At 40.8% G+C, this 23,287-nt stretch overlaps 1 protein-coding gene across 1 annotated transcript in view; it reads left to right on the top strand.

Annotated features, from left to right (window-relative positions):
* Positions 1-2,978: 2,978 nt before the first annotated feature.
* Positions 2,979-23,287, top strand: part of LOC133641463 (P2X purinoceptor 3-like) — a 78,095-nt gene continuing 57,786 nt past the window's right edge. The window contains exons 1-5 of the mRNA XM_062035202.1: positions 2,979-3,100; positions 15,762-15,897; positions 15,971-16,042; positions 23,080-23,149; positions 23,258-23,287. The exon at positions 23,258-23,287 is cut by the window's right edge and continues 64 nt beyond it. Of these exons, the coding sequence (XP_061891186.1) occupies positions 2,979-3,100; positions 15,762-15,897; positions 15,971-16,042; positions 23,080-23,149; positions 23,258-23,287 (430 nt within the window). The remainder of the gene's footprint in view (positions 3,101-15,761; positions 15,898-15,970; positions 16,043-23,079; positions 23,150-23,257) is intronic.

Here is a 23,287-nt window from a genome sequence, read left to right as displayed (position 1 = left end):
CGATATATCGTGGGTTTGTCTCTGTGCGATATAGAAAATGACTATATCGTGATATTCAAGTATGCCTTCTCACGCAGTTGCTTTTAGCTGCTGGCATTACACTACAGGCTCTCCTCGCTCTTTCCTGTCTCTCCTTCTCACAGACAGCAAGCGCAGCTTCTACACACGTCACATACTGTCACGTCATACGTCACATACGTATATGCCCTCTCGCAGCAAAGAGGTAGCAGCATGGCTAACGTTAGCTGTGATGCTAGAGGAGCGGCATGAGTGATAAGGTAATACAAGAGAGAGAAGGTGCGAATCTGGTAACAAATGAAGGAAGAATTAATTCCCCCAAAAAACAGAGGGGGTCCATCGTCTGGCGGTGGTTTGGCTTCAAGTGGGAATATGTCGAACAGACAACCGTAATTTGTCAAGTGTGGGGCGAAAGCGTTGCTATAAAAACTAGCATAACTGCTAATATGTAGCATCATTTGAAAAGTCACCTGCAAGAGAATGGACAGTGCTTACTCCGCATGTCAACATCTCCGTTCGGTGCCACACGCCCACACCATCAAAATGCAGAGGCAAACATTTCCAGATCAACACCGTATGAAAAAAATAGTGACTTTTTTAGGTGTGATTTCCTTCTCTGCATGAACGTTTTAAAGTAGCATATATTAATGCAGTATGAAGAAGAATGTTTTAATGTAGACACATAGAATCATCATACTGCTGTGATTATATGCATCAATTGTTCATTCAAGGCTAAGTCAAAATATCGAGATATATATCGTGTATCGCGATATGGCCTTAAAATATTGCGATATTAAAAAAAGGCCATATCGCCCAGCCCTACTTTGAACATGTCACGAGTGAGGCGCTGGATATTTAGTTCTAGTGGACCATTTTCCGTACCGCTATTGTCAAGGCGGCCGATTGGAACTGTGGCCGCAAGGTGGTTGGTGCCTGTCGTGGTGGTAATCCTAGAACTCACTGGTACACACCAGTGGTGAGGGATGCCGTCAAGATGAAGAAAGAGTCCTATCGGGTCCTTTTGGCTTATGGGACTCCAGAGGCAGCGAACAGGCAAAAACTCGGACAGGGGAAGAGTTCGGGGAAGCCATGGAAAATGACTTACGGATGGCTTCAAAATGATTCTGGACCACCATCCGCCGCCTCAGGAAGGGCAAGCAGTGCACTGTCAAAACCGTGTATGGTGGGGATGGTGTGCTGCTGACCTCGACTGTGGATGTTGTGGATCGGTGGAGGGAATACTTTGAAGCCCTTCTCAATCCCACCAACATGTCTTCCTATGAGGAAGCAGTGCCTGGGGAATATGTGGTGGGCTCTCCTATTTCTGGGGCTGAGGTTGCTGAGGTAGTTAAAAAGACCCTCGGTGGCAAGGCCCCGGGGGTGGATGAGGTCTGCTCGGAGTTCCTTAAGGCTCTGGATGCTGTGGGGCTGTCTTGGTTGACAAGACTCTGCAACATTGCGTGGACATTGGGGGCGGTACCTCTGGATTGGCAGACCGGGGTGGTGGTTCCTCTCTTTAAGAAGGTGAACCAGAGAATGTGTTCCAACTATCGTGGGATAACACTCCTCAGTCTTCCTGGTAAGGAAGGCTCAGGTGTACTGGAGAGGAGGCTACGCCGCATAGTCGAACCTCGGATTCAGGAGGAGCAGTGTGGTTTTTGTCCTGGTTGTGGAACATTGGACCACCTCTATACTCTCGGCAGGGTCCTTGAGGGTGCATGGGTGTTTGCCCAACCAGACTTCATGTGATTTGTGGACTTGTAAAAGGCAGTCGACCGTGTCCCTTGGGAAGTTCTGTGGGGAGTGCTCAGAGAGTATGGGGTATCGGACTGTCTGATTGTGGTGGTCCGCTCCCTGTATGGTCAGTGTCAGAGCTTGGTCCGCATTGCCGGCAGTAAGTCGGAACCGTTTTCAGTGAGGGTTGGACTCCTCCAGGGCTGCCCTTTGTCACCGATTCTGTTCATAACTTTTATGGACAGAATTTGTAGGCGTAGTCATGGCGTTGAGGAGATCCGGTTTGGTGGCTGCAGGATTAGGTCTCTGCTTTTTGCAGATGATGTGGTCCTGATGGCTTCATCTGGCCAGAATCTTCACCTCTCACTGATCTTGCTCCAAGTGGAGGAGTTCAAGTATTTCAGAGTCTTGTTCACGAGTGAGGGAAGAGTGGATTGTGAGATCAACAGGTGGATCGGTGCAGCGTCTTCAGTAATGCGGACTCTGTATCAATCTGTTGTGGTAAAGAAGGAGCTGAGCCGAAAGGCAAAGCTTCTTCCTGTTCTTTTTCGGACATGTTGTAATGAGAAACTGAAATATGTGATGTAACATATTGTAACTGTATGCATGTTTGAAATTCTGTAAAACCACAACCATATTTAAAGACATTTGTGTTTGTGGAAAAATGGTGGTGGTATTTAAACAATATTTTGAAATAGTGTAATAAAGCTAAAATTTCATGACCTTATTTTGTACCTCTGCAAACCCCTGGGAGTCCCTGTTGACCCTGGTTCGATGTGTGTGTGTGTGTGTGTATGTGTGTGTGTGTGTGTGTGTGTGTGTGTGTGTGTGTGTGTGTGTGTGTGTGTGTGTGTGTGTGTGTGTGTGTGTGTGTGTGTGTGTGTGTGTGTGTGTGTGTGTGTGTGTGTGTGTGTGTGAGAGTGATGATAGTGTTTGGAGGGCGGGGAGAGAAGGTGGATGAGGATGCACTGAGAGATAGATTTGCTGTTTTGTCTTCTTGATGTTTTTGATAGCATCAGACACTGAACATTTATTTTTGTTTGGGATTTTTATTTTGACTTTGCGGTTACTTGTGTGTGTTGTCCAGAACGAAAACGAAGACGTTTTTATTTCAGGAAACAAAGTACAAATCGCTAGAAAGATTTTTGTACTCTTTTTGAAGTTTTAATATTATATATTTTTTGTTTGGTGTGTAAAATAAGTGTTTTTCTACATACATTATCAACATGTGGTCATGTATTACTGACTTCTTTACTTATGAAACCACTAAGTCGGTGGTGGTGAAGAGTTGGACCATCGGCATCATCAACAGAGTCGTCCAGCTCCTCATCTTCACGTACTTCATCGGGTGAGTAACAATCCATTTCTACGCTTTTACACACAACTGCAACTAAAAAAACAATTTTCATCAAGTCCTCAAACGATTAATGCTACAAGTTGTTATTGAACCCATAACAAGTATATAACTCTCACTAAATAAACTGCATATGTCTTTATTTTACTTGTTCTAAAAACAACACATTAGTTTTAGGAGTCATAATTACCATTCGATACAATGTGATAATTGATGCATCTTGAATTGATCTATACAGCTCTGGAGAAATCTAACTGACTACTGAAAAGTTATCTTTTCCTCTGACTTGACGATGTGTTTGTAAAGAAATGTTTTTTATTCTATAAACTACTGACAACGATACTCTCAAATTTAAACAAAAATATTGACATTTGGAGCTTTTTTTTTTTTGCATTTTCATTTTTAAACAACCCAATTCTAGTACTTATTTTGACTTAAGAGTTCACAAACCAATATTTGGTGGAATAAGCTTGATTTTGATTATCCGCTTGCATGTGTCTGTGCATGATCATTTTGCTGTTGGCTGCTGACGTATGCGATAACGTATTGTGTAATTTTCGGATGTGATCTCGCACAGTATAGATCATAAAGTGGTACCTCAAGATATGAGCTCTATCTCAGCTAACTGTTATGGTTTAGGTTGGGAGCAATAATTGGGTTTACAAGCCTCTCAACCAGTGGCACCACTAGTTGGCAGCAGTAGGGTTGTACACTATATTGGTACTAATAAAGTCCCGCTTTACTAATGAATTAAAAACAATATTATAATGCCTTTGAAAAATACCTTTTTTTAACCAGCATCCTGCTGTGCTTTGGTGATGTTGCTGAGCCGAGGCGCATGATGTTGAGAGTGTCAAAACACACACACAGCGTATACAAACAAAAACATAGTGGAGAGGAAGAATGGCATAAAACGGCAATTCTACTGGTTAATAAGGAGGGTGCATATGCAACGTAATATGGAGGTATTTGGAGTCTATCGATAAATGTCACACTTTAAACACAGGTGCTGCAAGCGCTGCTGAATAAACATTCCTCGCCAAAGATGGAAATACATCTTCAAACTTAGCTAAACAATTAAAAAACAAGAAGTCAGATCTGTTCAAGGAGTTTAAAGAGCAACAGGTAATGTCGCACAATTAGATACGTCGGTGCGCACACAGCTGTTTGCTTGTTGCCAATTTTTAGCGGAGTCCAAACTGCCCACGTAGCATAAAATAATGCAAGTTTATTGACTGAATTGTATTACAAATTGCTACAATTTGTGTTTTATATTAAGCAATGTGTGTTCTACCTTTTCATGTCTTATCTGTGCATCTATATTATTGTTTTTAGTGTTTACTAAGGATTGTATTTGTTTGACAGCACAGACCAAGATAAATCATGAAGCATTTAATACAATGCCAATAAAACCTTCTATTCTTATCAAACTTAATTCTAGACTATGGCAGGCTATGTGTAACATGTACACTTGTAAACTGTTCTTTGAATACAATAAGAAAAGTCCAATGTGTTTAATGCGTTTAGATATGTTAGATATTCTATAATTGTTCGTTGAGTGCAATAGGAAACATACATATGTTTAATATTTCTTAAGATTTTCTGTTAAAATGAAGCCACTATGACATTTTTTTGTGGTCCCGTTTATTTTAAAAAGTATCGAAATACATTTTGGTACCTGTACCGAAATATTCGTATCGGGCCAACCCTAGTTGGAAGTGAAATAGGGATAGGTATAGGTTCTGATTGTATGATAACCTTAGGTAAAAATATCACAATATGGGGTTACATTAACAGATCCAAAATGTGTTGTTTTGAAATGTCCTTATTGAAAATAACAAAAAAATAACTTTTCAGTCTGTGTTGACAACTTCTGGCGACTTTCCAAATCCTCTTGCCGACTTTTTTGTAAACAGCTACTAGCGACAAATCTAGCAACTTTTTATGATGTTATTGGATACTTTTCTTATGTCTTGGAGACTCTAAAGTTAAAGCATGCTGCAGTTTGCTTGTTTAACAGCACAGACCAAGATAAATCATGAAGCATTTAATACAACGTCAACGAACAGTGGTGGGTGCTGCCGTGAGCCCCTCCCCTGTTCCAAAGCAGTCAGTCGAACCAGCTGGTGGTGCTGCTGCAGAAGCAGAGTGGAGACCCTTCACCACTCAAAGTCCAGACTGCGAATGCAGCAGAAGAGAAAGTCACACACAAATCTAAATAGACAGAGCAGACATTGAAGGGGTGAAAGAAATCTAAAGGCTGGTTGTAATAATAGAAATGCTGTTTAAAAAATATACAACATAGGTAGCAAAAAAACCCTTCTATAATGATTAAAGCAAAATATGGACTGGACCAAAAATAATTCCATATTCTTTACTGCTCGCTAGTGTTACCATATCTGAGTTGTGTTGCAAAATGGGGAAATAACTACAAAAGTACACTTCATTCACAAATCATGTTTCAACAGAGGTAGGTGAGAATAGTGCATAATGCTGGCTATGGAGAAAATTCCAACCCTTTAATTATAGAATCAAAAATATTGAAATTCAATGACTTAGTGCACAACCAAATGTTAGAAATTGCTATGATAAAAAAGGGGTAGGATTAAATAATTTCTACTTCTTCCTACTCCCTTTTCGGACATGCTGTAATGAGAAACTAGAAATATGTGATGTAACATATTGTAACTGTATGCATGTTCAAAATAAAGTAAAATAATAACCATATTTAAAGGTCATTTCCATGTGTGGAAAAATTGCAGGGGAATATAAAACCTTTTTTTTGTCTGATCAAAATCAAACCCCCTCAGGGTCCCTGTTGACCCGGATTTGCCATACAAGGAGACATCACTGAAGAAAGGGGAAACGTGTGTGTTTGTGTGTGTGTGTGTGTGTGTGTGTGTGTGTGTGTGTGTGTGTGTGTGTGTGTGTGTGTGTGTGTGTGAGTGTGGATGTGTGTGTGTGTGTTTCATTTCTATGAAACGGAACCCTTTAGGGTAGACACAGGTGTAAAACAGGGATGTGTCATCGCTCCGACACTATTTTCCATTTTTGTTGCTGCTATCCTCCATCTCACAAACATACATCTGCCCCAGGGAGTCGAAATAATGTACAGAACCGACGGTCAATTGAATTTGTTTTAATGGTCAAACCACCACCGTATCCATCATGGAGCTGCAGTATGCAGACGATAATGCCCTCGTAGCCCTCTCAGAAGAGGACCTACAGTGCACTCTGTCTGCTTTTGCGAAGGCATACAAACAGCTTGGTCTTGCCATCAATATAAAGAAAACCCAAATCCTCCACCAATCACCACCAAACAGTAGTGCGCCTGTCCTGCCCCCAAACCTCTCAATTGACAAAATCCGACTGGAAAATGTGGACCACTTCCCATATCTCGGGAGCCTCCTGTCATCTAAAGCTGTCATTGACGATGAAATTCACCAGCGCCTCAGCTCTGCCAGTGGGGCCTTCTCAAGGCTGAGGAAGCGAGAACCGTGACCTCCAAGCAAAGACCAAAATCCTGGTCTACAAAGCATTCATGCTCCCCACCCTTCTGTATGGGTCAGAAGCCTGGACCACCTACAGCAGGCACTTAAAGGCACTCGAGACCTACCATCATAGATGTCTCAGAAAAATCCTCATTATCAGCTGGGAGGACCGACGCACCAACACCAGCGTCCTGGAGGAGGCTGGCTTGCCCACCATCACTGCAACGATTGCCCAAAACCAACTCAGATGGACTGGCCATGTAGTCCGCATGCCTGACTCTCGCCTCCCAAAACAAGTCCTTTATTCCCAGCTTGTTGAAGGGAAACGGGCCCCGGGATGTCAAAAGAAGAGATTTAAGGATAACATTAAGGTAAACCTGACAAAGTGTCGCATAGACCTTAAGTCTTGGGAAGTCAAGGCAACAGACAGGACGATGTGGAGAAACCTTGTCTGTGAGGGTGCCGCGCAATATAATGACGACCTCCGCCATGCTGCACAAGACAAGCGCAGACTAAGAAAGGAGAGAGCATCCACCAAACAGGCCCAACCCAAACCCACCACCACTACATTCCCTTGTCCACATTGCCCCAGAATAATCGGGTCCAGAATCGGCCTCCATGCTCACCTGAAGACCCACAGGGACCAGGAAGGTGGACAGTCATACTCGACCATGAGTGACCGCTGATGATGATGATGGTGTGTGTGTGTGTTAGAAATTGATTTGAAAAGAAAAGGGATAGGTTTAAATAAGATCTACTTCTTCCTACTTATTTTCGGACATATTGTAATTGTATGCATGTTCAAAATAAACTAACACTAACACATAACTATGAAGGCATTGGAATTTAATGGAACGTCAGAAAAATTGCCTTTTTTCTTTTTGACAATATTATTTAAAAAAAAACATGAGTTTATATTACAGAGGCTTCTGGTGTCTTTAGTTTAAAATTGGTAAATTTAAAAGTGTGGGTAAACAACTTGCAATGTGTTGGAACATCAACAAAAGTTTACGATTAACTTTCAACAGTAAAAGGCGCAGGAATGTGCACAAAAACAACTTGTGGATGACAAGGCAGACGCCAAACAATAGGACAAATGATAATAATAAGACCACCTTTGGTGGTGATTGTTTTATAAACTATGCACGCATGTGGGTGAATTGGTCACATGTGTAAACAATTAACATGCCAACAGATGAAGCACACTGTTGATTAAGTATATGTATTTAATAAACAAAATGTACACTTTATGAATAAAGAATATATAGAAAATAACATTAAAGTACCAGTGTAATGGGAAAAATAAATGCTATTTATATGCTGAATTGTTTCATTTTATCCGTTAAACCATATCCACTTATATTTCCAATTCACAAAGTATATCAAAATATCGTCTAAACATCCACAAAATGCCGTAATTGCAAACGGCCATTTTGACTTTGGCAATTTCTGTGCGTTCGGGATCTGATGACGTCACGTGGGGAACTCTTTCACACTCTGCCCATAGTCAGCAGATCAACGTGACTGGAAATACGCTATATTGGGAAATAGATGTGCTGTTTATCATTCACAGTCCTTAAGTAAGACAGGACCAAATATGTTTTTCTTTTTTTATGCATTCTAAATCTTAAATAAACGTTAGCAAAAGTCACCTAACAATGGAGTCAACAGGGGCTCTATTCGGTCCACAAAGCAAATAACCATCTAAAAACTGCCAACAATGCTCTATTTACATCTTGTGACCTGAATATTAATCAAGTATTAGCAATATTGTTATTACAAGCGCTAAGGCAGACTCTTTTTTGTTTTAGTGATACATTGATCACAGAGAGCTAATTAGCTTGTGCTGCTATATTGACATATTGAACGTGGTGAAAGTTAATTCTAGATGATGAATTATTTCTCTCACTTGAATAGTAGAAGGATGTGACCATAAACCGAGAAGTTAGTGAACTTTGACATCCAACTTTGACCCGTAGATGGTGAGAAAGACACACAAAAGACACTTGTTGTAGCAATTTTTTTTTTAACCTTTTGTGTAGATTATGAATCATTTTTCATTTATGGGAAGATATAAACATCCCATCAGTCGGCATCTAAGTCAGAGCAGACATTGTACAGTAAGTGACTATTTTTTTATGCTTGTAGTTTGTATTTCTTGTTTAGCACTTAGCTATACCGCTGTACGATGCTTATGTGTTTCACTGAAGCTGCATCTTTTAAGCACACAGCTTCTGAAACGTGTTCATTCTCCTTATATTCAGGCTAAAAAAATAAGGTTCTGGATCATCATTTGTCCCAAAGTAGTCTTTGTTGTCTCACACAAAGTATGCTGTGAGCAGTAAGTTTGTTGTTGTTAAGGCATCTGCTCCTTCACGCTGCTGTTACTCTTCGTGTATTGCTCCGAGAACAGCAAGAACTTGACTTGATGAAAGACACAATGTGAATAGGGCTCCCTGCTCTTCGTGCGCCATTCTCATGGATATGTTGGCTTTACTAGAGGGCTGTGTCCGCCAGTTAGAGCAGAGTAATTTCGTAACTTTAGACGCAAAGAACACGTTTGCTAGCGTCAGCTGTAGCGAGCTGACTAGCCCAGCTTGTAGCAGCTCTAAGTGGCCTACAAGCCACGGTGAACCGGTTCAGACACATAATAGATTTAGCCCTTTAGCTAGTCTTACACCCCAGTCTATTGGACACCACAACTTAGTCATAGGGGCCTGCATCACCCGGAACATATAGTTTAGTAAACCATATTCCCGTGGCCAGAGCACCTAACACTGAAGCTAGTCTTATGGAGCTTACTCGCAATAGGCTTAGTACACACGTACAACATGCTAATTGCACCAGTAGCTATGCAAACATAGTTGTATACGTCGGCTCTAATGACACTAGGATGAGACAGTCAAAGATTCAGAGATTACAAAGAGGAACAAAGCTCGGACTTGTCTGTCTCTGGCCCCATGCCTGAGAGAGGCAATGATGAGAGGTATAGCAGATTAGTCTCGTCTAACAAGTGGCTCGCTAGTTTTTGTAGAGAACAAGGACTACTGTTTATCGATAATTGGCCCTCTTTCCGAGGAACACCGGGCTTGCTGAGGAGGGACGGCCTTACCCTAACTGGGAAGACGCCATCACTCTTTCCAAAAATATAGACCACTATTTAAGGTAAAGTTAAAGTACCAATGATTGTCACACACACACTGGTGTGTTGAAATTTGGTCCTCTGCATTTGACCCATTCCCTTGTTGACCCCCTGGGAGGTGAGGGGAGCAGTGGGCAGCAGCTGTGGCCGCACCCGGGAATAATGTTTGGTTATTTAACCCCCAATTCCAACCCTTGATGCTGAGTGCCAAGCAGGGAGGTAATGGGTCCCATTTTTATAGTCTTTGGTATGACTCGGCCGGGGTTTAAACTCACAACCTACCGATCTCAGGGCGGACACTCTAACCACTAAGCCACTGAGACTAACCGAGTCACACTTGACTAACTACACTAGAGCAAGCTCGAACACAGGCAAGTACAGTGTCTGTTAGCCCGGGTGAGGAGTCAGCTAAACTAGAACTAACCAGTGCAAGGCTGGAAACTTCCTGCACACATAGCATTTCTCGTAACTCGCATTATGTTTTTTTCTGTAGTGACTGTGCCAGAGGTGGACATGCATTCTACTGAGGTGGCAAATTATGACACGTTAAATCCATCGCAGCCCACAGCAAATAATCTCAAGATCCCCAGCATATCAATTCCCAGACGTGATCGACATTATTTAAGGCACACTGCGCAAAATAGACGTAACATTATTAATATCAGCACTACGAATACCACTAACAAAAATGCCTCAAAACAGCCCACGACCTATGATATGGGCTTTTTAAACATCAGATCATTGTCTCCCAAAACGTTATTAGTTATAGAGGTCATTAAAGACAATCTTAAAGGCCTACTGAAAGCCACTACTACCGACCACGCAGTCTGATAGTTTAATTATCAATGATGAAATCTTAACATTGCAACACATGCCAATACGGCCGGGTTAACTTATAAAGTGACATTTTTAATTTCCCGGCAAACTTCCGGCTGAAAACGTTTCGATATGATGACGTTTGCGCGTGACTTTAACGGTTGAAGCGGAAGTATTCAGAGCCCATTGAATCCAATACAAAAAGCTCTGTTTTCATCTCAAAATTCCACAGTATTCTGGACATCTGTGTTGGTGAATCTTTTGCAATTTGTTTAATGAACAATGGAGATTGCAAAGAAGAAAGTTGTAGGTGGGATCGGTGTATTAACGGCGGACTACAGCAACACAACCAGGAGGACATTGAGATGGATAGCAGACGCGCTAGCCGCCGACCTCACCTTGACTTCCTCCGTCTCCGGGCCGCCGACCGCATCTGTGATCGGGTGAAGTCCTTCGTCGTACCGTCGATCGCAAGAACGCAGGTGAGCACGGGTCGTGATGAGCAGATGAGAGCTGGCGTAGGTGCAGAGCTAATGTTTTTAGCATAGCTCTGTTGAGGTTCCGTAGCTAAGTTAGCTTTATTGGCGTCGTTAGCAACAGCATTGCTAAGCTTCGCCAAGCTGGAAAGCATTAACCGTGTAGTTACATGTCCAGTTTGGTAGTATTGTTGATCTTCTGTCTATCCTTCCAGTCAGGGGCTTATTTGTTTTGTTTCTATATGCAGTTAAGCCCGATGCTATCACGTTAGCACCGTAGCTAAAGTGCTTCACCAAGTGAAGCACTTTAGCACTTCAATAAGCACTTCACAAAGTGCTTATTGTCGTGGAGATAAAAGTTACTGTGAATGTCCATTTCGCGTTCTCGACTCTCATTTTCAAGAGGATATAGTATCCGAGGTGGTTTAAAATACAAATCTGTGATCTACAATAGAAAAAGGAGAGAGTGTGGAATCCAATGAACCCTTGTACCTAAGTTACGGTCAGAGCGAAAAAAGATACGTCCTGCACTGCACGCTAGTCCTTCACTTTCACGTTCCTCATCCATGAATCTTTCATCCTCGCTCAAATTAATGGGGTAATCGACGCTTTCTCGGTCCGAAAAAAATTCATTTCAGTAGGCCTTTAATGTCATTGGTCACAGTGAAATTTAGCGAAAACCAGATTAATTTTTCCCGCTTAACGAGGCATCTCCTCCTAACTATATGAGTGCACATATTGCCCGTCCCTTTAAAAGGAGTGGAGGGGTCGCGCTAATATCCAATGAAAACCTTAACCTTGGCCCTATCCTAAGTAATAAATATAAATAATTTGAGGCGCTTACTATGAGGTCTGTCACACCGCGACCTCTCCATCGGCTGTTATCTATCACCCCCTGGGCTTTATTCGGACTTTATCATTGAATTTTCAGTTTGTCGCTGATCTAGTGACGCACGCAGATAATATAATTATAATGAAGGATTTTATTATCTATATGAATACCCCGTCAGACCCTCCGTGCGTGGCGCTCCAGACTTTAATTGATACCTGTGGTCTCACACAAATAATAAATTAACCCACGTATTACAACGGTACTACGATAGATCTAGTCATTGACGAGGGTGTCACCACCTTCAAAGTTATGGTACTCCCGTACACTAAAGTAATGTCCCATCATTACCTTATAAAATTTGAAGTTCTGACTCATTGTCAACATGCTAATAATACGCAATGCTTTAGCAATAGCAACATTAATGCTGTCACAACTACGATTCTTGCTGGCCTACGGCCTTCGGTAATGACACCATTCCCAAATTATGTGGGCTCTATCGATAACCTTACTAATAACTTTAACGATGCCCTGCGCAACGCCATTGATAGTATAGCACTGCTAAAGCTAAAAAAAAGCCCATAAAAAGGCGTACACCCTGGTTCACAGAAGAAACCAGGGGATACCTTTTAACTATCATGTGGAAAGCTGGAACGCAACCCTGGCGTGCGACTTAACTTGAGGCTTTCCGTCAAGCATGGAGTGATAGTTTAAAAACGTATAAACACACGCTAAGTTAGCTAAAACCAATTACTACTCCAATCTCATCTGCCTCAATAAAAACGATCGTAAATATGTGTTCAATACAGTCGCTAACCGGACAAGGGACTCCTCCCAGAAGCTCCACCCACTTGGCTGATGACTTTTTGAAATTCTTTACTAAGAAAATTGAACTCATTAGAAAGGAGATTAAAGATAACATGTCCCAGCTCCAACTGGGTTCTATTAATGCAGATACAAATGTATGTATGACGGAAACTGCTCTCCAAATTAATCTTTCTCTTTTTGAATAAGTGACATTAGAGGTTCCTCTAATGTTATTGTAGTGGTATGCACTTGTAAACGGGAAAAAACAAACAACATGATTACTTGACCCACTTCCTGGGAAACTTATCAAGGCGCTGTTTGTAACATTAGGACCATCAGTGCTAAATATTATTAACTTATCACCTTCCCCTGGTACTGTTCCCCTAGCATTCAAAAAAGCGGTTATTCATCCACTGCCCAAAAGACCTAACCTCGATCCTGAACTCATGTTAAACTACCAGTTGCACAGCAGCTAAATGAACACTTAGCGTCTAACAATCTCTGTGAACCCTTTCAGTCCAGTTTCAGGTCAGATCACTCGATGGAGACAGCCCACACAAAAATTACTAATGATATATTGCTAACTATGGATGCTGATGCGTCATCCATGTTGCTGCTACTTGATCTTAGCGCTGCTTTCGATACCGTCGATCATAACATTCTATTAAAACGTATCAAAACACATATTGGTTTGTCAGACTTGGCCTTTTCTTGGTTTAACTCCTATCTTACTGACAGGATGCAGTGCGTCTCACATAACAATGTGACCTCGGAGTATGTTAAGTTTACATGCGGAGTTCCACAGGGATCTTGCACTCTTCAGCATCTATATGCTGCCGCTAGGTGACATCACACCCAATTACGGTGTTAGCTTTCCTTGTCATGCTAATGACACCCAACTCTACATGCCCCTAAAGCTGACCAACACACCAGATTGTAGTCACCTGGAGGCGTGTGTAAATGAAATCAAACAATGGATGTCCAGCAACTTTTTGCATCTTAACGCTAAGAAAATGGAAATGCTGATTATCGGTCCTGCTAGATCTCGGCACTTAAATACATTTGAGAACAAAACAATTACACAAAGCAACTCGGTAAAGAATCTCAGAATTATCTTTGACCCAACTCTCTCATTTAAGTCACACATTAAAAGTGTTTTTAAAACAACCTTCTTTCATCTCCGTAATATTGCTAAAATTCATCCCATTTTGTCCACCACCGACGCTGATATCATTAATCATGCGTTTGTTACATCTCGTCTCGATTACCGTAGCGTATTATTTTCGGGTCTCCCTATATCTAGTATTAATAGATCACACTTGGTACAAAATGCGACTGCTGGACTTTTGACAAGAACAAGAAAGTTTGATCATATTACGCCTATACTGGCTCACTTGCACTGGCTTCCTGTGCACTTAAGAAGTGACTTTAAGGTTTTACTAATTAGGTATGAAATACCAAACGGTCTAGCTCCATCCTAGCTTGCTGATTGTATTGTACCATATTTCCGAAATCTGCCTTCACAGAACTCTGGCTTTTTAGTGATTCCCAGAGCCCAAAAAAAGTCTGCGGACTTCAGAGCGGTTTCTATTCATTGGGTTGAGTTGTTTCTTGCCCTGATGTGGGATCTGAGCTGAGGATGTCGTTGTGGCGTGTACAGCCTTTTGAGACGTTTGTGATTAAGAGCTATATAAGTAAACTTTGATTGATGATTGATTGATATTTGCATATACATTATCCCACAAAAGTGAGGGCACTCTGCAATCATTTTTACTTCAGTACATCTTGTCAAAGGCTAATACTAGAAATTAAGTTTGTTTAAACTTAGGAGTAGTCATGTTACAGCTGGTATACAAAGTGTAATTTCTATGCTAATGTCCGGATTTGTAATGTTTAAGTCTTTCGTCTGAATGTTTTTTTTACAGTTAAAGGTTTTTTTTTACTCATGGGAAGGGTAAGATATCATTTTAAATATTTTCCTTGCAATATTACATGGGCACTTTGGTGTGGATGAATAAAGCCTATTTTGAACAATTTCGTTTGCCAAGTTGATCAGATGCTTTTCTAATTACGGTACTTATTCTTCAGAAAAGTTCTCGATTATAATAACAGATTAAAAAACACAACAATTGATTGCAACTTTTACTTTCTCTTGCTCCAACAATCACAATAAGGGACTGATTATTAGCCACTAACTCTTGTATGATCCAAATACCACATGTTAAACAGCGTGTGCTAACTATACAATTGCATGTAATATTAGTGGCCGTCTTTTGTGTGATCTAAACTGCGTGTGCAATTGAAAAGTGGTGCGGAGCACCTTATTTAAATGAGGTGTTTGCGTGTACTACTGTCATTATGTGCCCTCCACATTCATGTTATGCTCTCAACGTTGTGCAATGTTGTTAAACTCACAGCAAAAACTATAATATGTAACATTTTTTTATGCAATATAGAATAGTGATCTATAGACAACATAAATGTTTTTTTTAACTGTGTCCTCTGCATGCGGCAGACCCTCACAACAGCACCACATTCACGTGTCTGGAATGATTCAAACACAACAAAATACATATTGAAAACGTTTTTTTTCACAATGTGATAAATTACAATAATATAGTTCCTATATGACAAATAAACGGCATTAAAAAAAACACACCAGCAGACACCAAAACACATCAATTGAATTTGTTTTAATCAGTCCCTTAAGTCATCCAGCAGATAAAATATTATAAAATTATACTGCTGAATAGACAGTATGTCTATTATACAGTATTTTAATTCATATATGTTGACACACACAGAATGGAGGATTATCTGTCCAATTTGTCCATGTGCGAACTGTGACAATTTGTACTAACTTTTCAGATGTACTAAATAAAGATGCAAAATAGCACCTGCAGAAAAGTGATTAGCATTGATAAATCACGTTGAGTGTGCTGAATAATTATATTTGCATCCCATGTAGTCTACACCCATCAAAGTATTGACTAAAGAGTTTTGGCTAGGACTAGCTGCTACTACTTTACATTGTGCATTCATCTTAGATGAGATAACAAAGACATATATTTGTTATTTTGACTTTGTATTTCAGGTGGGTGTTTGTTTATGAGAAAGCTTACCAGGTGAGGGACACAGCAATCGAGTCTTCAGTAATGACAAAGGTGAAAGGTTTTGGAGTCTACAATGACAAAGTCATGGATGTTGCAGACTATGTCACGCCAACGCAGGTATGATCTTCTGTTGATCAATGGATACGGCATGACAGATAATAGAATGATGGATGTCTATGTGTTTGTTTAGGGAGCTTCTGTCTTCTGCATCATTACAAAACTGATTACAACAGAAAACCAAGTACAAGGACATTGTCCAGAGGTCAGAGGCTTCTGTCACTACCATTGTTGCCATTGATGAAATACAGTGTAACCTCAATTTATGAACTTAATTGGTCCTTGAATAGGGTTCGTAAAAAGAAAAGTGTGTTTATTGAAGCAAATTTTGTTATGATCCGCTGCCCGGTTCAAATTCTGTTTGGGTTTTCGGGTCACGTGTGTTTTCTGTTAGTCTTGGACTCCTTTTTGTTCCTGTTTGTGCACCTCTGAGTTGGTTACCATAGCTACCTAGTACCTTCACCTGCCGCTTGTGTTCCGGACGCACACTTGTTTATAATCACTGACATTATTTAAGCCTGCCTTTTCCAGTCAGTCGGTCTGGCTTCTTTATTTGCGTCACGCGACTGCTAGGTACATTTTTGCTTGTCTCCTAGCCCCTTTTCCAGTCAGTCGGTCTGGCTTCTTTATTTGCGTCACGCGACTGCTACGTAAGTTTTTGCTTGTCTCCTAGCCCCTGCTAAGTCTGTGCTAAGTTGTAGCCTCACCTTCCGGTGCGCTCGGCACCTTAGCCAGTCGGTTTATTTTCTGTTTTGTACCTGTTTTGTGTTGTTTTATAATTAAATCAAGTTGTTACCTGCAAGTCCTGTCCGGATTCGTCCTTTGCATCTTGGGAGAACAAAACCCCGCATCATCATGCGCCCCGATCGTAACAACATGTCTCTATAAGAACTAACGTAAACATGAATAAAGGGTTCTAGCCTCGACAAAAGTATCAATCAATCAATCAAAATGTATTGATTTAGCCCTTAATCACAAGTGCATCAAAAGACTTCACAAACCACAACATCCTCGCATCTGAACCCACATATTTTAGTAAAAGTTGGTACACTTGTCCCCTGCTTCTCCCGTGCCTTGTCCTCTGCTGGGTGCGTCTGTCCATAGCCTGCTGCTGGTCCTGCCAGGCGGCACGGTGTCTCCAACTCTGGGGGTCCTGTCACTGGCCGACCTAACAATACCTATTGTTATTTGGATGTGCTGCTAGGCATAAAATAGCTGCACTGTGATGCTCAAAATGGGTGTATGAAACATTTGTTCACTTAGACACCAATAATTCAACACCAAAACATATCTTTATTCAGTCTGTGGTTCGTAAATAAAAAATAAATGTACATAAGGAGTTTGTAAATCGGGGTTCCACTGTATTATACTAATGTGTATGTGTGTGATGATAAGTTCAGCTCAAGACGAGACAATAGACCAAATTAGGTTCACGGGACGAGAGGATATTTTAATATTACTCCCATCCATCCATCTTCTTCTGCTTATCAGAGGTCATGTCGCAGGGGCAGCAACCTAAGCAGAGACTTCCCTCTCCCCAGCCATTTTGTCCAGCTAATCCCGGAGGGTCCTGAGGCGTTCCCATGCCAGCTTGGAGACAGTCTCCCCAACGTGCCCTGGGTCTTCCCCGTGGATGTGGCCTAAACACCTCCCCAGGGAGGAGTCCGGGAGGCATCCTGACTAGATGCCTGAACCACCTCATCTGGCTCCTCTCGATGTGGAGGAACAGTGGCTTTACCTTGATCTTCTCCAGAAGGACAGAGCTTCTCACTATATCTCGAAAGGAGAAACCACCACCCGATGGAGGAAACTCATTTCAGCCGCTTGTACCCGTGAGCTTGTCTTTTCTGTCATAACCCAAAGCTCATGACCATAGGTGAGGATGGGAACGTAGATCAACTGGTAAATTGAGAGCTTTGCCTTCAGACTCAACTCCTTCTTCACCACAACAGACCGATACAGATACTGCACCGATCTTCCTGTCGATCTCACGATCCACTCGCCCCTCACTCGTGAACAAGACTGCAAGGTACTTGAATTCCTCAACTTGGGGCAAGATCTCCTCTCAAACCCGGAGATGGCACTTAACCCCGGACTTGGACTTGGGGCTGCTGATTCCCAGTCACTTCACACTCAGCTGCAAACAAGATCAAGTGAGAGCTGAAGATTCTGGCCTGATGAAGCCATCAGGACCACATCATCTGCAAAAAGCAGAGATGTTATCCTAGAGCAGGAGTCACCAACGCTGGCCTGAGTCACCCGCTGGCCTGTTCTAAAAATAGCAGCACTTATCAGTGAGCTGCCTCTATTTTTTAAATTTTATTTATTTACTAGTGTGACTGTCCTAACTGTGGTGCGGGTTCTCAGGACCTTCCAAGGAAGACATTGTCGTGAGACGGTTTAGACTTCTTTATTATTTCAATCAGAGTCTTTTGCATGCTTTTCAGCAGCTGCCTTTTTTCTCACGTGAGCACATGAATGGTTTCCTCCCGTCCGCCATCTGCTTTTCAGCAGCACGTCGCCGTGGTTTGCGTGGTAGCAGAGGATGGTTCCTCCCGTCCGCCGTCTTTCTCCGTCTCCTCCCTTGATGTTCACGTCTCTCGCCCTTTTATAAGGTCCGAGAGGTTGATTGCACTGTCCACAGCTGCGCGCTCCACGCACCTTATGCTGATTGCGGCGTCGCTCCCAGCGCGCCCCACCTTGCCGCTCGCTCGTCCACGCCTCCTCGCCGCCATCTTGGAGCGGGCGCTGTCAGTCCGCCGGCCCCGCCTCCCCACAACTAGCAACCTGGTCTCGCTTTGCTCGACATTTTTAATTCTAAGAGAGACAAAAAACTCAAATAGAATTTGAAAATCCAAGAAAATATTTTATAGACTTGGTCTTCACTTGTTTAAATAAATTCATTAATTTTTTTACTTTGCTTCTTATAACTTTCAGAAAGACAATTTTAGAGAATAAATACAACCTTAAAAATGATTTTAGGATTTTTAAACACATATACCTTTTTACCTTTTAAATTCCTTCCTCTTCTTTCCTGACAATTTAAATCAATGTTCAAGTAAATTTATTTTTTTTATTGTAAAGAATAATAAATACATTTTAATTGAATTCTTCATTTTAGCTTCTGTTTTTTCGACAAAGAATATTTGTGAAATATTTCTTCAAACTTATGATTAAAATTCAAAAAAATTATTCTGGCAAATCTAGAAAATCTGTAGAATCTGAGGCTTTTGACAAAGTTACAGAAAAGTACTCTCAGGTCATAAACAGAGTTGGGCAAGAGTTTGAGAACAGGTTTTGTGACCTGGATCAACTTGAGCCTTGTATGTCGTTAATTTCTAATCCTTTCATGAACGTGGACATATCATGCATTGCTGAGCAGTTAAGTGCAACATTCAGCCTGGATGCTGAACAGGTGGAGATTGAAATTATAACACTGCAAAATGACCTCCACCTCAAAGCCCACCAGGCTGCACCAAACTTTTGGTGCCTTGTTGACACAGAAAAGTACAGTGGTGTATGCGCAGCAGCTATGAAGGTTGCAAGCCTGTTTGGTTCAACTTATCTTTGTGAATCAGCCTCTTTTGACATGAACTTCATCAAGAACAAACACAGAACACGCCTCACTGATGCACATCTGCAAGACTCACTCAGGGTTGCAGTGTCAAGTTACACACCAGAGTACAACACACTAGTTAACAGCATGCAATGTCAGGCTTCCCACTAACTGACAAAGAAACAGATAACAGATTTGGTGTCCAGTTCAAAGTGTGACATGATTTATTTAAAAATTTGAGAGTTGACTTTTGTATTTTACATGAGTTATTATTTGTACAAACATGTTGCAAAGTAATTCATGATTTGTTAAAAAAAAAATGTTAGTGGCTAGCTAGTTAAAATGGGATATTGTGATTTCACAAGACTGTCTTAGAAGTGATCATTTGAAAATGTTCAATTTGAAAAATGTGCACTTTGAAAAAATATAAAAATAAAGTGTTGCATATTGATATTTATCTGTTTCTATATATATTTATTGTGAGAAATCATTAAGATGATCAGTGTTTCCACAAAGATAAATATAATTAATTATTAATAATAACATAGAGTTAAAGGTAAATTGAGCAAATTGGCTATTTCTGGCAATTTATTTAAGTGTGTATCAAAATGGTAACCCTTCGCATTAATCAGAACCCAAGAAGTAGCTCTTGGTTTCAAAAAGGTTGGTGACCCCTGTCCTAGAGCCACCAAAGCGGATCCCCTGAGCGCCCGAACTGCGCGTAGAAATTCTGTCCATAAAAGTTATGAACAGAAATGGTGACAAAGGACAGCCCTGGCGGAGTCCCACCCTCACTGGAATGCGGACCAAGCACTGAGAATTCCTAGTTTGTGAACCCGTTCTCAAACAATGGCAATAAAACGATTCTGATTCTGATTCTGATATTACAGGACTAGACCTGTTTCAGAGGTCGTGTTGCTCCTTCGTAAAGAGACTGTATAGTGGTATAAAACATTATACCAGGCGGGAAGTGTTATGCCCGTTTGATTGTGGACTATTACTGACATCTTGCGGCGATGGGAAAATGCTGCGCGTCATCAGTTTGGGCACTTCCGGTTTACGATGTTAGTCCAGTTCATGAGAGAATTAGAAGTAGACAAGTTGTGTTAGCTCTTACAAGCCTTGGAAAAGATATGTCTGTAAGTAACTGTTTAACTTGTTTATGTAACTCAATACTAAGGTGGAAAGTGGCTAAATTTGATAGTAAGGTGTGTATTGAAAAACGATTTTTGTGCACTATATTAATGGATGTTTGAGGACTTAAAATGGCTGGCGGTCGTATATTTCCACCATCGAAATAGTTTCAACACTCAGCAGTATTTGTTTGATGATAATGCTGTATATTTGTGTAAAGCTAATGTTTACATATTGTGCATCACATTTCAGTATGTTATTTGAATCATATAGCTTATACATTGTCATTGTGTGTATTTCAGTTTTACAATAAAAAATAAAAGTCCAGTGCAAGACAAAGCAAGATCAACAACAATAAAGAGCCTACATGGATGAATCTGCTTTGGAACTTTATTAGAACGTCCTGGATTGGTTGTTAGCTGTTTGCCAAGCTGTAGAACCTCAACACATATAGTGAGGGCAGAACACATATTTTATTCTAACAAACCTTAAATATGCTGGTAAGAGTGTGACTATGTTGATGTATGAAAGATAAAATGTTTAACGAGGTTATAGAATTTTCATGTGACCCTACTTAACAGGCACGTGCACACATAGGGCCCTATGGGTGCCTGAGCCCCTGCCCTTTTTTGCCTCGTCTTCAAAAGTGCCCTCTGCCTGTGTGTGTGTTTTTTTTTCCTTTTCTTTAAACAACATTAATAAATTCCTGTCAGGGATGTAAAAAAAAACAAAAAAAAAAACAGCGGTACAAAAACTCCACGTTTTCTTGTAATACCGGGTTGTTTGAGCCTGCCGCTTCCGCCAGAGAGAGAAAGTGCCCCTGGCTGCAGCCCGCAGATCGAGGAGGGGCTAAACGTTTAACCCATGGGTTCACCCCTGCGGGCTCCATCTGGTGGCGGAAATCCGGCAGATTCTCAAACGTCATTATATATAAAGCTCCGGGAGTCGCAAACGGCAACAATCACTTTCTCCTTCATGCTGCAGTTCACCCCGGACTGCACTACACTGCACTGAGTTTGACGGTTGAATGCTGATTGGCTGTTACTTGCATGAATATTTTAACGATCGACTTGTTTGTCTATCCATACATTAGTTTATAATGTACAATATCGAAGTTGGTCTTTATTCGTTTCGAAACCGGGTTGCTTTCGCGGTTCAAGAGAGTAACCCCTGACTGCAGCCTGCAGATCGAGGAGGGGATTAAATTTTCCCTAAATGTGGACTGGTCTACACTTTTAAACGTTTAGCCTCTCCTCGATCTGCGGGCTGCAGCCAGGGGTTACTCAGAGAGAGAGAGAGAGGGTGAGTGAGTGAGTAAGTGAGAGGAGAGAGAGCCAAGTTACTGCGCCCCTGAGACGTGACAGTGGAGCAACTTGAAGCTGTGAGTTATGGTCTAGTCGCTGTCCACTTATTCAGCATCTAATATGGGTAATATTTCAGAAAAACACTGTATTATTCTATTAGTCAATGTGTCAGCTTCTGTTTTTGCCGGACGTCGGAGCATCAATTGAGCATGGCACATCAAGTTCGCACAGAGCAGAGCGGATTGTGCGGGACAGGAAGTAATGTACAAAATACAAAATAAAACACCGGGTTAATTTTCAAAATAAAATGCACTGTGTTTACGGCGGATCACATTTCTCTCACAGTAGAGTTTTAGATATAAGGTTATTGTGACTTTGCTATTACTGTGTGGGTTAACAAAATAATAATAATAATAATGATTATAATAACAATAATAAGAAGAAGAACAATGATAATGATAATAATAATAATTATTATTATTATTATTAATAATAATAATAATAATTTCAGCATTCCGGGGATATAAGATGCATGTTATCTGTTAGGAATATTGCCATCCGTATTTAAACTTGATTCATGTTGATTATGCCTGCAGCACAATGGCAAAAAAAGAAAGGATACAGCCCTCTACTGGCCACTGGTCCATATTTGTGGCCCTGTATTGCGTTTCAGTTGTTTAGTCTGAGCATTAAGTGAGATAGACCATAAGTTACAACTTGATGGTGTTTTCATCAAGTTAAGGGAAGAAGGACAGATTTTCACATTGAAGTTTTTTCCATTTGGGTATTTATTTTTGTATTGTTTTTCAAAGTTCATGTTGCACTGTTCAATATTAAAGTGCTTATCTTTAACAATAAATAGCCTAATAATAAACCAGTGTTTTGTTGCTTTTCATGTCTTCCAAGCCTATGATAATGTGAATTAACTCATTATGACCATAATTTGTTGACACAAAAGAAATGGCAATCACTTTTACCTACAAATGACACACAGCTAAGTAGTTAGCTTCCTATTAGCAAATTTAATTTTACATTAATTTCCATATTGTGTAAAGGACCAAAAAAAAAATTCCTGCCCTTTTCTGACTTTGAGCCCCTGCCCCTCTATAATCATGTGCACGTCCCTACTACTTAATGATTGACAATCACATGGACCACTTTGCTGCATTTTAGTCATTTTCTGACGTTAATCACATCCTTTATGAATAACTTTACTTTATTGACTTTGTGAAATTGTGTGCTTTATAGAGTGAGAAGAAATATTATTGTACTCACGACAGCAACTGCACACAACTTGTTAACAAACCGGGAAGTTATGGTGAGGAGATGTTTATTAGCAATATAATTGTATTACATAAAACAGGTCCTTTTATATTAAATTGTAGAAAATTAATTGTGGTACTGTTTTGAAATTGTTTCTTCTCAGGAATACTTACAGGGAGATGTGTTGCTTTCA

This window comes from Entelurus aequoreus, linkage group LG24 (assembly GCF_033978785.1).
Source record: "Entelurus aequoreus isolate RoL-2023_Sb linkage group LG24, RoL_Eaeq_v1.1, whole genome shotgun sequence".
Taxonomy (NCBI): Eukaryota; Metazoa; Chordata; class Actinopteri; order Syngnathiformes; family Syngnathidae; genus Entelurus; species Entelurus aequoreus.
This window is presented reverse-complemented; position numbering and strand designations above follow the sequence as displayed.